Raw genomic sequence first — 18538 nt, forward strand, 5'->3', positions numbered from 1 at the left:
ATTATCATTCCAACTTCCGTGTCTAATGTCATTATCCTGTGTCTAATGCCATCATTACCAATTCTATATATCAAAATTAATTTAATACTTGACAGTCAATCTATAAAATTACTCATCATTGCATACATCTTTATAAAATGCGCTTTAATGTATTTCACAATACAAAATACGTACTTGTTTTCAAATACATTTCTCTGGCCTGTATCTATATCTTGTACCTTGATAAATATTTGACCCAGCTTGTATTTCGTATCAAAATACTTCAACGTATTCGCCCATTTCCGACCTCTACCATTCCTACTTCCGTGTCATGTCATTAACCCCGTGCCTGCCACCCACCCATTAACATCTTTTTGTCTATCTTATCATCCCTTGTCCCGCAGGTTGCACTTTCATCCCCTACCTGCACCCTCATCCCTACATCCCACTCAACTTTCCTCTTTTCTGTCCTCCCCTTCAACCGGCAACAACAACAGCACTGCCGTGGCCACACCTGGCACCAGCGCACCTCAGGCCCTGCCTGCTTCACTTTCCCTTCTCCCGGGCATGCCATCCCACAACCAGCGATGGCACTGCCCAACCCTCCCCCCCCTGTTCTTTCCTGTCCTCCTCTTATCACCCCACCCCCCCCTATCCCCCCCCCCCCGTTCTCTCCCCACAGCCCGCCCACCATCCAACGCCATCACCCGGAACCCACAACCCATCCCAGCATCCCTCCGCAACCAGAACTACAGGGCATTGACACAGACCTGGCTTCCCTCCTCCGTCCATCCACTGCAACACCGAATTCCGCTTCCTGGACTGCTGATACATCTCCTTCCAGCCCCGCAGCTCCACCCCCACCAGATCATCATTCCTCACCGTAGCCCTGGCTTTTCTCCATCCTCCGAGATGTCACCTGCTCCGCATTTCCCAACAGACGTCAGGACCTGGAGGACGACCTGGCGGTGGTGCTTGACCTGTCCGTCAGGTTTGGAGGGTCCCTCCTCCAAGAGTACCACCGCCAGTCCTCTGCCATGGCCTCCGCGAGGTCAAGGCAATGGAACCTGGCCACATACCGGGGCTACCTAGACCAGCCCACCAAGCCAGTCAGTGCAGCTTCGCCGCACCCCGCCCCTTCACCTCCCGAGACACCACTTCCCCCGCCCCAGCCAACAACCCACCCTCCCTACTAGGCGCTCAACACACAGCGCTCCCCTAACAACGCTCAACACACAGCACTCGCCCCCGTCACCCCTTCAGTCTTATTCCTTACAGCCATCAATCAGAGCTCTTGATCATCCACAACCTCAGAACTGCCACAACGCCGTAGTCCCCCATCACAGTGTTCCCCACAGCGCTCAACAGAGCGCTCAACACACATCAATCAGCACACTGCGTTCCCTGTGCTGATTGATGTGCGAACGCTGTGTACAGCTCAACACACAGCGTTCCCTACTACAGCGCTCAACACACAGCGTTCCCTACTACAGCGCTCAACACACAGCGTTCCCTACTACAGCGCTCAACACACAGCGTTCCCCCCACAGCGTTCCCTACTACAGCGCTCAACACACAGCGTTCCCTACTACAGCGCTCAACACACAGCGTTCCCTACTACAGCGCTCAACACACAGCGTTCCCCTCACAGCATTCCCCACTACAGCGCTCAACACACAGCGTTCCCCTTACAGCGTTCCCTACTACAGCGCTCAACACACAGCGTTCCCCTAACAGCTTTCCCTACTACAGCGCCCAACACACAGCGTCCCCTTCACAGCAGTCCCCACAGCGTTAAACACACAGCACTCGACACATAATGCTCAACACGCATCGCTCAACATCCTTCAACGGCCATCAATCAGAGCATCTGAGCGTCCACAACCTCAGAACCGCCACAACACCGTAGTCCAGCAGTGGCCCTTCGTCTCTCAGCCCACATCCCATATTACCACAATGCCATAGCTGACTCACGTTACCGTTGCATGCTTCAGAAATCCAAGACACTGGCTCCACACTCAGATCCCCATCCAGTCCTGGTCCCACCATTTTCGGACATCATCTTCCCATAAACCACCCCCTCCATCACCCCATTCCGCAGTCCCAGCAGTCCGTCCTCCAGGGCGTTGCCGACTCCACCATATCGTCCTACTGGACCGCGTGGACCAAATTTCAGGTCGTTCCACCACACACAACATTGAATCCCTTCCTTGACCCCATAACATTTCAGCCTACTTCAGCTACAGCCAATCCACACACTCCCCCAGAGTTTCCACAATCAGAGCTTACCCCCGTGGAATCTCTCTTTTCACCAAACTCATCACTGGCTCGTCCCATCTGTTCACGCATTACCCACAAATCACCATCTAACTGAAAGGCCTGCAGCGCCTCAACTTCCAACTCGAAATCTCGACCCCAGCATCGATCCTTGCTTATCAGACCTAGCTATCCACGACCACAACACCCCCGTGTTTACAATCAAAAAGAGCAAAGCCCAGTGCCTTTTAACCCCCTTCTACCTATTCCGCCTCAACCCCCCCAACCAGCCCATACGAACCCCTAGCCAACCTTATCCAAGCCAGACTCTCCCTTAATGCCCGACCCTCAGACCCCTTGTTCACTACCGGAAACGGAACAGTAGCCACCAGCAGCTAGGTTCCACCTCCGCCAAATTCTCACCATATCAGGGTTCTCGGCAGAGACCTTCCCGGGCCACCCTTTCCGCATCGGCGCCGCATCCACAGCCGCTAGCCAGCTACAAGATCACACCGTCCAACTGCTAGGCAGGTGGACCTCGCAATCCTTGTGCTACACATGCACTAGCGTCCACGACCTCAGAGCAGCCGACCATGCCCTAGCATAGTCCTGAAGTTGCCCTTCGTCTCTCCTTTTGGGGGTCAGTCCACACCGTCCCAACATCCAACGTAGTGGCCCTTATGTTTACTTTTTGGGGGTTCAGTCCACGTCGCCACTGACGCCGACGGTGCAGACGATTACGCTATACGACCCCTACCCCAAGACTCCAGGGTCTGCGACCCTCCCCGGAACCTACGCCCTCCCCAATCCCCCCTTTCCACTACTGACTCATTACTGCTTGATTTCATTATTATCATTGATCGATTTCATGATCGTTTACACCATAGATCCATGTCTGCTCATCGATCACTGCTCATTATTTATCTGCCCTTTACTTCATTAAAACCTTTAAACCTTCATGGTGTGTTTCTTGTAAGCTAGTGAAATGGTGTTGGAACAACAGAAGTTCAGGAGAGAGAGAAACACACCATGACTCCTCCCCCCTCTCCACCTACCTGCTCTCACGCCACCTACCTGGCCTACCTGGCCCTTGGCTCCGCCCCCTAGACTTCTACCTAGCTCTATTTATCCTCACTCTAACTTCCCAGAACCCCTCTTGCTTTTTCGTATCCCTCCACCACCCCTACACCACCACAGCCTTTTCTCCCCTCTCTCTCTCACTCTACCTTTCTCTCCTCTTCCTATCCCCCTCTCCTCCTCTCTCTACACTCTGAGAAATGATTCTGCGGCCGAGTATATGGCACTATTAGAAAAAGTTATATTTACTCAATAAAATCACTGAATATCATGTATGTGATTGTTTGAGTATGTCACACCAAACGAAATGAGTAAAAATCCAACTGTTCGTTTTGAGTTAGATGTACATATATTATTTGAGTTAATTTCGTGAGAATAAATTAGTATTTGACCAACTGATTTTATTCATGAATTATACTCAATTTGTTTTGGTAATTTTCCTTCATAATATTTGAGTATGGAGTACTTATATGGATCAATTTAAAAAGACCCTTAATTATTATTCATTCCAACTAAATAATCTTTCATCTCTCACAACAACCTAAACAATTGAGTAGATATGACTAAGATTCAAAATTGTACACAAGGGTTCATGGGAAAAAAAGGGTTCATGGGAAAATTCTACTGGAACATTCTGTCAACAAACAGCAGCAGCAGCAGCAGCACACATCTTTTTCAACAAGAGACCTGGAGAGTGTTTGCAAATATTGGTAAGTAGATTTACTGTATCTTTGTGCATATAGGCTACATAAATGTATTGGGTATAACTTGTGTTCTTTTCAAATGTTTGCAGCTAGTTAAGGTCACAGTGAGGGTAATGTGCAAGCCCTCTAGTCATGACTTTTTGCATTTATTACAAGCTATGCACAGCTGCATACAATGTGTACAATGAAGATAAAATGCACAGGTAGGCCTACATATTATCTGCATGTATCTATTATGGTGTTCAATGAGGATTACATGTGTAAAAGACTTGGAAAAAGTATGAAGTAAATAAGCAACATGATTATATGGTATTCCTTGATTTTGGTTTGGCCAGGTAATTATTGGAATCATAAATTGACTAAGCCTCACATGGTGTCAGTTATTTGAATTATTATCTTTTTTTTCTTCAGAAATGCTCAAATGACCAATTTACAAGCTCAAGATTGTGAGCTGTAGATCAGCTATATCCACTATTTTTTGAAGTATACAATTATTATTATTAACTATATCCCTGTAAAATTGGGTTGCAGATATTAAGCATTAGATGACATGATGTTGTCAGCCAGCAGACATCAAGGATAGTTGGCCTGCCTTGTTAGATGTTTACAGAAATGGTTACAGGAATTAGACCTGAATGTGACAGACATCTTGTCATTGTAGTTAACCACTTGTATACCCTAGCATCCCTATCCTGGGGGAAAATACCAGATCTATAATCTCACGTCTTCTTTTTTACTCTCTTCCCCTCATCTCTGTCTTCCAGGTTAGTGCAAAGTTCAGGATGATCACCACACTGAATCTTGAGCCAAAATGTATGGCAATGTTGGACTTCTATACCCCCAAACTACTGTCCATGTTCCAGTCCAAGAAGGGCAGTTTGGGCACAAATGAGTATTCTACTTCAGGTATGAAACTTTCATTTACTCTAACTGCTTTAATTATATTTCACCTGGCTAATGACAATAATTACTACATTAATTTATGCTAAACTCATCTTTATCCCCTGCAACTCTCTCTCCTGATTATTCATTTCTAAATGTATGTCTTAATAGCTACTAAGGACAGTCTCCCAGCTTCCGTTGCTAAAACTGGGTTGTGGAAACAATTGTATTGCCAAAGTTTATGTTAGTTTATGAAAGTGCAGTCATACTTTTTCTTTATTGTTCAAATAATTATGTTTCTATTCTACAGAGAGGAATCCCCAATCAACAAACACGAGAGGTCATCATCTGATGTCTCGTCGACCATCTGGAAGAAGAGAGTGTCAAGATCAAGGACTTTCAAGTTAGTAAAATATTTTTTTTGACGTTTTAATGTGATCGTGGATGAGACCATCACATGCAAAGGAACAGCATAGTGATGTCCAGAGAAGGTTGTGAAATTGGCTGAATGGCTGTTGCATCCGTTGCATGTCTGGTCCAACTTATTCAAGATTATGCCCAGGGCTGCATGTGTGGAGACAGCTAGGATTGCTCAATGTGTGTCTGTGTGTCTTGTAACATTTAGCCTGAAAGTGAGCTCTAAACAATTATCTTCACAATGTGTGCAGGAAGCAAGCTGCTGGTGCACCTGTCAGAGTAGAAGAGAAGTTGACAGAGGAGGTGATGATGAAGAAGATGAAGATCTACCTGCTGCAGAACCAAGAGGACTCAATGAATGAACCTACTGATGTAGGTATTGTGATTAAGGGCATCACTGCCCTCAACAATCTTGGGGATCTGCTGCTATCTGTTGGGACTGTTCTATGCCTTTAATCTGAGATACCCCAAGAACCTCAGATATGGTCTTGAGATGTTCCAAAAAGTACTAGTTGAGTTGGATCCCGGACACCTTTCAGCCAAAGTTCAGAGACTGAAAAAATGTCTGCTTGCCGACTACTGTTCAGCAAGATGCTCTCAGAACGTGGGTATAACCAACTGAAAGTGGATGTATTGTCAAAACAGCATTTTTGCAATGGTATTTGTTGCTGATAGTAATTAGTTCATGTAAAGTGTTTGTTTCTGGTGCATTCGAGTCATAATGCAAACAGGTCAGTTTAGCATATAGACATTACATGTGTGCATAGTCAATATGTTTAAATGTTGAGCTACTGTAAATGCTTATTTATTATTTCATATTCCAAGTTGTGATTTCCTTTCATGCCAAATGGCCTCTGACTGTCTTCTTTAATGTATTTTGTGGTTATGACTTACTGTTTATTTGATGGGCTCATTGTTCTTATGGTGCATCATGTTTGACAGACTGCTTACTTACAGTATGCACAGTTCAATTAGAGGTACTTATATACAGTATTGTGAACACACACTGCTCTTTAGTAAACTCTAAAAATTTTAAAAGTGTCAGGGATACCCCTTTCCTGATCATTATCTTTAAACATATTGTTTTTGCAGGCATTGTTGCATGTCATTTACATACTAAAGTATGTTGAATGTTCATACTTGATGTGGTGTTACAATGGTCAAAATGAGTTGATTAAAAACATAATTATCTGCATAATTATTTCATGTGTATTCATTTGACATCATGTACTCCTGGAGTAAAAGGTAAAGTAAATGAAAGGGGTAAAATGGTACTATATGAATTAAATCAATAAAAGTAAATGAATAGAGTAAATGTGACATATTTGTTTTGTTAAATCATACTCTAATATTCAATTAGATCTACTTAATATTTCAATGTATTTACTTGTAGTCTTTTGTGGCATTGACTGAATCATTTAATTAAATCTACTCAATTTCTTTAGGTCATTGTACTCAATTTTAGTTGTTAATAAGTACGTAAAAGTTTTGGTTACTTTTACTCAAATTAATTGAGTTTCATTTACCTGATTTCATATCAGTAATATTTACTCAATATTTTTGAGTGTAAAAATGTTTCACCAATAAAATTGAGTAGAGCCTAGTTTTTGTTCTAAGAGTGTATTTTCTATTCTCAGGTTCCTGCCGGGGGACCCCTACACCACCACAGCCTTTTTCCCCTCTCTCTCTCACTCTACCTTTCTCTCCTCTCCCTATCCCCCTCTCCTCCTCTCTCTATTTTCTATTCTCAGGTTCCTGCCGGGGGGTTCAGTCCACGTCGCCACTGACGCCGACGGTGCAGACGATTACGCTATACGACCCCTACCCCAAGACTCCAGGGTCTGCGACCCTCCCCGGAACCTACGCCCTCCCCAATCCCCCCTTTCCACTACTGACTCATTACTGCTTGATTTCATTATTATCATTGATCGATTTCATGATCGTTTACACCATAGATCCATGTCTGCTCATCGATCACTGCTCATTATTTATCTGCCCTTTACTTCATTAAAACCTTTAAACCTTCATGGTGTGTTTCTTGTAAGCTAGTGAATTAGACCTATTTCCCCCATTTTGATTTAGACACCAGAACCATAGTTAGCATAACAAGCTGATGTAGATGGAACACGTCAGGGCCAGGGGCCTTACACAACAAAAACACATCATGCCTGAGAACATTAAATAAGTGGCACACCATCATCAATTCAGCTACTATTGCCTTGTCAAGGGATATAAATTGCAGATTGTTAAGTAATGCTGAACAAGAATATTACTTTTAGTGTGCAAGTATTTGCTATTGCAGGCCGGTTCCTTAATATATGCTGTACATTATTATACTCAGGAGGCAGCTGAAAAGGTCATAATATCCAGTGGTACAGAATGATATTGCAGATTTATAATAACACTAAGCTAGATTTCCCCCAACGTGCACAAGGCACAAGCTGGTTATAAAAGGACATCATGTCATTTCTCGTTTTTATTTGAATCCCGAAAAGTTACAGTTTTGGAGGTTTCCACCCGATAGAGACGATATCGACGTGATGTAGCATTAGCGCTGCAAGCAATAGTCTATGCCGGGGGTTTCTATGCCGTGACCCCCAAAATAAACATATATGAACTGGGGGCCCCCACCCTGGCAAGCACTTGGAATTGTAAGTATTACATTTAATGTGACTGGTTCCACAGATAAATATTGTGAAAATAGCAGATCTACATGCTCACAACGCCTCGCAAGTCGCAACGTTTTTCACAATATTTTCACAATGTTCGCCTCTTGCTTACTTTGACAGTTTGACAGTTTATAAACGTGCAGATACATAGTATCTGCACGTTTATAAAGTGACAATTTAAGGACTGTTTTAATACCAAACTGGCCAAACTGTCAAAGTAAGCAAGAGGCGAACATTGTGAAAATATTGTGAAAAACGTTGCGACTTGCGAGGCATTGTGAGCATGTAGATCTGCTATTTTCACAATATTTATCTGTGGAACCAGTCACATTAAATGTAATACTTACAAGTATTCAAGTGCTTGCCAGGGTGGGGGCCCCCAGTTCATATATGTTTATTTTGGGGGTCACGGCATAGAAACCCCTGGCATAGACTATTGCTTGCAGCGCTAATGCTACATCACGTCGATATCGTCTCTATCGGGTGGAAACCTCCAAAACTGTAACTTTTCGGGATTCAAATAAAAACGAGAAATGACATGATGTCCTTTTATAACCAGCTTGTGCCTTGTGCACGTTGGGGGAAATCTAGCTTAGTGTTATTATAAATCTGCAATATCATTCTGTACCACTGGATAAAATAATTTGGGGGCCCCACTTGGGGTCCCGACCCCAAGTTTGAGAACCACTGGTCTATGCAAAGCACATGCACGCACGCACGCACGCACGCACGCACGCACGCACGCACGCACGCACGCACACGCACACGCACACGCACACGCACACACACACACACATACACACACACACACACACACACACACACACACACACACACAAAATTGCGGATATTAGCGGTTTTGTAATGTTGTTTTAGCGGATTTCTGCAGTTAATTTTGTACCCAAATGTAACACAATATAAACAAAAAAAAGTGTAAAACAGGTGCTTCTTTTTCTAGACACCATATGTCTATCTATAGGATTTATTTACTTATTTTGCAGACAGAGGCAGCACAGCCAGGACATATAAAGCCAAACATCAAGTTAATCATCATTCATCAAGCAATCAAGCAGTCATTTACATTGGTGGTGTGGCACAACCACACCACCAAAGATCCATAACCAGCAGCTACCAATATTTACAAGCAAGTGAAGCAAGCATGCGCGCTCGCTCGCGCGCGCACACACACACACACACACACACACACACACACACACACACACACACACACACACACACACACACACACACACACACACACACACACACACACACACGGAGGAGAAGATAACAGGTTGGCTAACTCCACAGTGAACAGATAGTTAAATAAAGCCATGTCTTACCTTAAGAAAATGACAAGAAAATATCCAATGTTATATTGAGGTGCCCAGAAGAAAGTGTTATTCCTTGGAGGCACAGAACACATCGTGTAATCCAGCCTCGTTGAGCAGCGCCGAAAACTTTAGTTCACGTATGGTAAATGTAAAAGCTATCCACATGTCCTATGGATGTCTGTAGTTAACCCCAGGTAGCATATTCCACTGTGAAACAACTGTTTAATTCTGTTATTTAGATAAATCTGCAGGTGCCATCATCTGCCGTTTGTTTTTCAGCTGTGCTGTCAGAGACGTTCAGACAGTCACTGTGATTGGTTGAGAAACCAGTAGTCCTATTACCTCCCGCCCCCCATTTGCTGTGATTGGTTTAGAAGTCATGCTATGGGTGCTTCAAAGGGTCAAAAAAGGCGAATTTGAGATGTTCTTCTTCTTAATCATATATTGCGTGTTTATTATGATCAAAAAAATCAAAATGGCCGCCTGGCGGCCAGGGGGTGCACGTGCACCCTAGGACACCCCTTAAAATCGCCTATGCACAGCACACACACACTGGGCTGTTGCCCTCTGTTTGTTTGTCCACGGGGATCAGTCTGTCTCGAAGGCTCGCCCTTCCCCTCTCTCTCTCGCTCTCTCTGTTCTACTGTATCATTATCCAAATGGTAGCGGTTCATTTGGTCATTAATGTGGTGCTGCGAGGGGGCCAGCTTCCTAAACCCCTCCAGTTCAATCCCCTTTCCACCGCACGCACGCACGCATCAAGCCAAGGCTCATCGGCCCTACAGTCATTTAAAACGATTGTTTTAAATGACTGCAATGTGGGTATTATGTGCACAGTGCACACCCCTTAGAGCAGTGGTTCTCAACCTTTTCAGGCCGCGACCCCCACGATAATCATCGACCCCACCCTGACGAGCACTAAGAGTTGAGGCATTACATTTTGTATAACACGGTTCTGTTGTGAAAATAGCCTGATCTACATGCTCACAACGCCTCGCAGTAGATCGGCTATTTTCACAATTTCTGACTCTAATATTTGACAATTTGACCAATGTTTAATGTGTAATTTTACAGGTATTAAAAAGTCATTAAATTGTCACTTTAGAAACGTGCAGATACCCTCTATACACTTCAACTTTATGTTGGTATGATTACTGTTGAGGGAGAAAACAAAGTTGCACATTATAAGTTAATCATCTGGGGGTTCGATATCCTGGGAGGGATGTGGCGAGCAGTGTTGCCAGATTTTGCGAGAAAAACAAGCATCCGGGTCTATGAAAACAAGTCCAAAAGAAGCAACCAGGCTGCATGATCAATCATACACACAGCGGGTCCCCATGCATTCCCCACAACATTGTTCCACCTCGCGTCGCGACACGCGGAGAGCTTGCAGATCTGCTGTTTTCATTTGTGTGAAGTATGTGAATGCTGGACCCTGAAGCCAACTCTGCAGAAGTCTCTAGACGGGTGCTACACCCGAATGTTACGTGTAGTGCTCAACATCAGCAAGAGTTCACATGTTACCAACAAGAATCTGTATGCTGGAATATTAACACATCTGGTGCCAACCCCGAGTTTCCCGAGTTTGTATTGGTACCACCCCTGTGCCAACCCCGAGTTTCCCGAGTTTGGGCCGTTTTCTTTTTTTTTTTTCAATTTTTCTTTTTCAAAAACATTTTTTTGGACCTCCAGAAATGTATTAGGCATGATCGCGATCGTGAAATTGCATGTTTAACCCCCATACCAACCCATTCTTTCAAACATGGCAGCCATGTTTGTTTACATCTGAACAAAACATAATGGCTGCTAAATCATGAATGCCTGAACGGATTTCCAAGCGGATTTTTTTGTTTGAAAGCTGTGAACAGTGTGCACACACGTGGTGCATCATCTAAGCATGGATCCGTGCACTATAAATTACATGGAGGTCTATGGAGACCATGGCATCGTGGGACATTGAAGAGAAAAAATCATTGCAACATAAGTGTTAAGGCCGGGTGAGCGATAAAATAGCCGCCAGGAGAATGAGACTTGCAGGACACTGCCAAAGACACCAGGAGCTGCCAGCCAGCAAACTGGTGCTGTGGGACCCAACACATGGGCACCGGTCACGAGGACGTCCCACACTAACATATGTGGATGTACTCAAGAAAGACGCAGGAGCGCAAAGCACCAACGAGCTGGCAGGATGTATGGAGAACCGGGATGACTGGAAGCGACGATGGAGGGTTTGACTGAGGACGACCTAGTGAGATTTTTAATACGCATTTTAAATGCTACATGTCTGAAGGCTCAGATGCGCGCCGCTTCCTCCGTAGGCCGCCGCTATTATTTTGAAGGGCCGGACGGGGTTGTTTTTGCGCAGATGGATTATCACTTTAGTTCAACGTTTACGTCATCTAGTCACATGACAGTGTGGGCCCAGAAAAGTGTCATGGCCGCGCCCAGCCGAGTGCAGTTTGTACTGTAAACATGCCAGCCTTGGGATCAAAATGTATTTTTTTGAGTAAATGAAGTCTCTTTATGGGTCTCTCAATGGATTTACTATGGAGGAGCTTCACTTAGCGTGCACACACCCAACGTGCGTTGTAAACAAATCGCGGACATTACTGATGCGGGCGGGACTGGAGCGACGTACAGTAAGTAATAATACTTTTAATGTATTTACAGTAACAGTGATGGTGAGCGTCGTCAACGGCACCATGATATTAACTCTTTAAATGACGGTGAGGACTGTCAACGGCAGCAGACAGGACTGCAGCAGACAGGACTGTCAACGACACTACACCGCACCACACCACACCACTTAAAATTATCTACCTTTTCCATTACACAAAATTACCCCTATGAAAAGTCAGTGAGTGATCAGTCATTATGAAGTGCTTGGCCCTGTTTGGCCTAGCTCAGCCCTACTCTGTAGTGGAAACCTTTTAGTACCACGTTTAGTACCACTTTCACACCACTACCCAGGTCCTTGTAGTGTAAAACCTGGCACAAGTGGGCGGTGTGGAGTGGTAACTTGTGTTGGGCCATGTCAGTGGAAAAGGGGCTTTAGTGGCAGCCCAGCCCCAAAAATACCGTAACTATCCTAAAACAGGGGGTACAAATAATCTGGTTTAAAAGCAAACACAGGCCCACTGTGCATATGCCCGGTATGCCCAGTGGGCCAGTCCACCCCTGCTTAGTCACATGATAAACTGTTAAAGTAGCTTATCTACAAACTCACAGTGACACAGCACCTTTCACATGACACTACTGGTGTGTGGGGTGTGGACGGAGAGTGGGGCGCGAGACACCGCAGCCAGAGGGAACTCACCCGATCGATTGTTGGGCGAGGTTCGCACAGGGGAGATGGAGGGCGTGCGGGAGGAGGAGTAGGGACGCTGTCTGTCCCGCTCTATCGTCGAGGAGGAGCCTACAAAGTGGTACTGGGAATAGCCATCCTGGAAAGGAGAGGAGAGGAGAGGAGAGGAGAGGAGAGGAGAGGAGAGGAGAGGAGACATTATATCATAATGTTTGGAATAACTGCAAATTTCCACTAAATTGGAATATAATAATGAACCCAAATCAATAGTATATTATACTATATTATTATTACTATTACTACTATTATTATTACTAATACATAAAATGTCTCCTTTTATTATGCAATACCTTTTCAGTTACCGGTAATACATTTAGGTCTAAACGCAAATCTGTGTCACTTTAGATTTTAACCACTTTAACTATTATAAATTGCAGCACTCTGTGCCAAGTTGTGAGCTTGTAGATCTGCTATTTTTGAAAAACATTTATGCAAGTCTTTGAATGTTTTTGCAGCAAGAGCCGCTGATACAAACGACCTACGGCCTGGTCGCGACTTAGGCCACGACTTGGAGGTCGTAGGTCCCGGTTCTGGAGGTTTTGCGCGATCTCGGTCGTAATTCAGCGACCTGGGAAGTCCGCGATCGAAACTCTACGCTTGCTAAGGGAAGGGACGCGAGTTTAGAAACTCTACGCTTGCTAAGGGAAGGAGCGCCGCGATCGAAACTCTACGCTTGCTAAGGGAAGGGACGCGAGTTTAGAAACTCTACGCTTGCTAAGGGAAGGAGCGCTCGTTTTCAACAGCGTCGGCAGGTTAGCTACTCAGTGTCGGCAGGTTAGGGTTAGGGTTAGGGTTAGGGTTAGGGTTAGGGTTAGGGTTAGAGTTGGGGTTAGGGTTAAGGTTAGGGTTAGAGTTAGAGTTGGGGTTAGGGTTAAGGATAGGTTTTGGTGCACCTCGCGCGGTCCAAGTGACTACAATGGAGCGCTTCCTACCTCCGGTTCAGCCAATCACAAGCTTCAAAAGGTTGAATAGCGCTGCTGCTCTAGAATATTCAGCAAAAAGACCTTTTAAATACGACCGCGGACTTCCCAGGTCGCTGAACAACGGCCCGATCGCGCAACAACGGCCCGGGGACGACCGAGGTGGCGCAACCACGGCCGGGGGTCGCGAAACTAGACCGGCCGCGACCTAACAAGTATGTACCGCGAACTACGACCTCCAGAACCGGGACCTACGACCTCCAGGTCGTGGCCTAGGTCGCGACCAGGCCGTAGGTCGTTCGTATCAGCGGCTGTCTCTCTGTTTTTGACCCAATTCTATAAATGTCTTCTTCTAAATCAGTGGTTCTCTGAATTTTTCATGTCAATGGACCCCCAAAATGACATGTATTTGGCTACGGACTCCCATCTCAAAACATGTTGTTCCAGGGACCCCCCAGAAGCAGAGATTTGAGTTGCAAATGTTCACTTTAAAAAAATATATACTCAAAGACTTGCAAATAAGCAGATATACAAGCTCACAGCGCGGCGAGTATATATGTTAGTCAGTTTGGGTAACTCAGTGAGATTGGGGTAAGAGCGCTCGTTTTGTCGTTCACCACACACCCCTAACACCACCTGGATCAATTCACCTTGATAGTCTCTTATCAGCGCACCTGTGTAATTCTGCCTAATGACCATGAGATGGCGACAACAGCCATTCACTTGTGCAGTCGCTGACGTCACTCGTTTGCGACACCTCTTTCATTGTTTATCTACTAGCCCAGCTCGGCTGTGTTTAGCCATTAGCTTACTATGCCTAACTCTAACCCTAGCCCTAACCTTAACCTCTGTAAAACTATGCCTAACCCTAACCTCCGTGGGGTGAGGCGCTATCATTCCTGCCGACACTACGTTGTCGTTGTTGTTGTTGTGGATCAAAGCGACCGCTTGTTCCGCCCCGTGCTGCACGACGAGCGCTCCTGTTCTCAATTTCACTGAAACTAAAAAAAAAACGTGACATATATTTCTTGTATATTTGCTATTTTTCAATAGTTAAAGCATTAAATAATTCAAGCATACCTTTTTGTAGAGACTGCGCAGGTCCCTGTACTGCCACATGCTGTTGAGGACTTGTGATGCAGCCTTCACCACCTTAGGGGTATGCCTAGAACAAGTCCAACAGGGAGGAATGCATTGTGTTTACTTTGTTTTGGGGCCATTATCTACAGTATAGCAGTGGATATCATGAGGAACACGACACAATGTGACAGCGCACCGAGCGCAGCGGTGCTGCTGCAGTAGTAGTGTACACACACTCGCTCATGGTTGATAAGAAGTGAATGAACTCAAAGAGAACAGATGGAGAAAATGCCACCTAAAAGATGTCACAGTGATTATAAGACAGGCTGGCTGACTGGCTGACTGGCCTAAACATTATAACTAAGCATATCTCTACTACAGATAGATATAGTGTTCTCTGCATCTGGAGAAAATGACACCTAAAAGATGTCAGTGATTATAAGACGGGCTGACTGACTGACTGACTGACTGACTGACTGACTGACTGACTGACTGACTGACTGATTGACTGACTGAATACTCACTGCTTCCATAATCTCCAGGGGTTTGAGTCAGCCAGCCATACAATTTTCTGTTTTCCTTTTGTTTTGTTTTTAAATTGGCTAATTAGTTCTGGTGGTTGGTCTGTTTTCCTTTGGACTAACCTTTCATTTCCTATTCTTTGGTCGTTAGAAAACAGCCGATGATTCTCCACTTTAATGCACCGATAAAACAGAGATAAGCAGTGTTGTAAAGTAACCGAAAGTTATTAGAATTTCATCTTTGGCTCCAAATTTGAGGAAAGATGAAAGCGGAGGAAACTACTTTGACGTTTTTTTTTATTGTTTTATCACTTTCAAGCTTGAATTATTGGCTTACTGTGTAACTTAGTTTCCACAACTATGGCTTAAGGTGTCTCCACACCAAACAGCCTACAGGAGACTACTTCTGACTGTACACAGACTGCAAAGAACTGCAAAGAACTGCAAAAAACTAAGCACTTTTATTTTTTCAGACAACGCCGACTGTAGTTACTGTATGGCAGTGGTGCCAGGTCTGCTCGTTATAAGCAAGGTTGATCCTGTTTTCCTATAATGTTGCTAGTTGTGGGTTGCTTTTGTTTGGGCTTGTTTCTGAAGTGTAGTTGCTTATTTGGCCTTGCTTTCAACATTATTTTATAAAATAACTAATGTAATAGAGCTCAGAGGTGAAACTGGTCGCTGCTTTTGGGCTTATTTTCATAGACCTGGTCGCTTATTTCACTCACAGAATCTGGCAACCATACCTGGAGGCACTGTGTGTTCTCCGTGCAGAGGAGAAGGAGAAAAAAAAAGTACAACAACACGGGGAGCTGCTGCACTATTTACTAGCTTTGCTTTGGATCAGATTGGAATAGGAACTGAGAGTTGAGATTGAGAATATGGTATTTAGTAAAAATATGCGACGGGAAAATGTCTCTGGCTTATTTTGGCTTGGTTTTGCAACAGTAGCAAACTATTCTACAACTCCCTCAATCTTATCGACGGCCAGGAGCGACTGGACAAAACTGAGCAAGTCCAGTTTTCCAGTTTTCGGTCGATAACGTTCCCGACCCGCCGCCGAAAACCTGACGATGAGCTCCCGTTCGGCAACCGACGCTATCCGCCGCCGATTCGCGGCCGAATCGGTTTGGTTAAAAGTGCCCTTTAGTGTTGGTGTTCAGAACAAACATGTGTGCTCAAGACTATCAGGCCGGGTACACATTCTAGTGTATGGGAGGGCTTACAGTACATGTACAGTATGTTGCAACTTATTTGTTTTTGTAGGCTAAATTCAGATTTAGGCCTAACTATAGATTAGGCCTAAATGGGTTAAAGGAGCCCCCCAACGTTACACGTAACACCATGATAAAAATGCAATGAAAAACCAAACAAAGAACCCACATATTATAGCCCAGTGTTTCTCAACCACTGTGCCTGGGGAACTTTAGTGTGCCCCTGAGAATAGTCAAGTGTGCGCCTTGAAACTGCTTGAAAGCAAGTATGATTTAAACTAGTGAAAACAGCCGATCTACAAGCACACAACACCTCGCATCGCCCTCCCCCTATGAAGAACATCCATGGGGGGCCCGCAGTGAACCCTTGTAACCAGGGCCCAGAATTTGGTGCGACACCCCTGATGGGCGGGACAACGGGCGGGACTTGACAAAGGGTGAATTGGAAACAGTGGTGTAAAGTAACTAAGTAAATGTACTTAGGTACTGTACTTAAGTACACTTTTGAAGTATTTGTACTTTACTTGAGTATTTCCAACTTCCAATACTTTTACTTCTACTCCACTACATCTTGGATCCAAATATTGTACTTTTAGTCCACTACAATTATTTGAAAACTTTAGTTACTAGTTACTTTTGTAGATATAAATGATGATATTATAAAACATACATAAACCACTGTAGCCCGATTTTATACCTTGGCAATTTGAAAATAGTAGATCACAATATATATATATACAAGCTCACAACCTTGTAGATCGGCTATTTTCAAACATTATTGTACTTTTACTTTTGGTACTTTAAGTACATTTTGAATTACAGACTTGTACTTGTAACGGAGTACTTCTACATTGCAGTATTGATACTTTTACTCAAGTAAAGAAATGGGGTACTTCTTCCACCACTGATTGGAAACGTACTTGTCTCCCTTGCTGCGGGCGATGCTGATGAGCTTCTCGATGCCGCCAGCGTCCCTCAGGGCCTTGGTGTTCTCCATGTTCTTGGTGATGACCTCGTGCAGCGCGCAGCAGACGGCCGTGATGGTGTCGTCCGACATGGTCTTGCCCACCAGGCCGCCGTTGTTGTTGGCTCCGCCGCCACCCCCGCCTCCCCCGCTGCTGTTGTTGTTGTTGCTGCCGCCGGGCAAACGGTGCACCAGGTCCCTCATGGCGTACTTACCTGAGGGGCATGATGGGAGGGCGAGGGGAGAGAGGGAGAGATCGTAGGGGGTGGGGGAGAGGGGGGAGATGGAGATAGGCAGAGAGATGAGAATGCGGTCCCGTTTATGCTTCGTAGAACGCAGTGTTGATTTTTCGTCGACTAAAACTATGACGAAAAATGTTTGTCGACTGTGTTTTTTTCACTGACGAAAACTAAATAAAAACTAAACAAACACTAAGCTGTGGTGACCAAAACTAAGACTAAATATATTGACAATTTCGTCAACGAAATAAAAACTAGACTAAAACGTTAGGGAGGAACTTGTGGAGAAGAGAGTCATTTTATGTTTGGTTGCTCTCAGGTGATGCGTGCTGAAAATAGCCGATCTACAAGCTCACAACGCGTCGCGCTGCGACGCGTTGTGAGCTTGTAGATCTGCTATTTTCAGCACACAACCAAGTGTAAAATCAGTCATTACGATGCCATCAAGGCCTGCCAAAATCAACGGTAGATTTAGTCGACTAAAATTAGACTAAAACTAATACTTTTCAGGTGACACAATTTTGACTAAAACCAAATTACATTTTATTCAAAAGACTGACTAAAACTAAATCAAAATTCGCTGTGAAAAACAACACTGGTAGATCGCCCGAGCTAATGAGCTCGAGACGCGCCGCGTCCACGGCGCTTATTCTGTTTTAGTCAGGAGCACTCACGTCAAAGTAGATTTAACCATTTATTGCAACAACTGGAATGCAGTTAAACCTGGCGTTAAAGGGCTTCGCGTTCGGAGATGTTCCCTGAATTTTGTCCAAATCAGGGAACAGTAAGCAAAATCCCCCCCATAGGGATACAATAGTAGTACAATAGCAATACTTTGACATATAATCTTGAATCAGCAAACATAAATCACAAGTATTTGAGCCTAAGCCGGACGAATCAAAAGGTGGAGGCTGGGGTGGA

At 44.6% G+C, this 18538-nt stretch overlaps 1 protein-coding gene across 1 annotated transcript in view; it reads right to left on the minus strand.

The window, feature by feature from the left end:
• The window catches only part of LOC308286155 (catenin delta-2-like), a gene marked incomplete at both ends in the record, with an annotated part of 218736 nt that overhangs the window by 14990 nt on the left and 185208 nt on the right, over positions 1-18538 (minus strand). Inside the window, 3 exon segments of the mRNA XM_080727111.1 lie at positions 12635-12761; positions 14683-14767; positions 17335-17593. Of these exon segments, the coding sequence (XP_080583237.1) occupies positions 12635-12761; positions 14683-14767; positions 17335-17593 (471 nt within the window).

The sequence above is a fragment of the Nannobrachium achirus genome (assembly GCF_963921795.1).
Source record: "Nannobrachium achirus genome assembly, chromosome: 5".
NCBI classification, from domain to species: Eukaryota; Metazoa; Chordata; class Actinopteri; order Myctophiformes; family Myctophidae; genus Nannobrachium; species Nannobrachium achirus.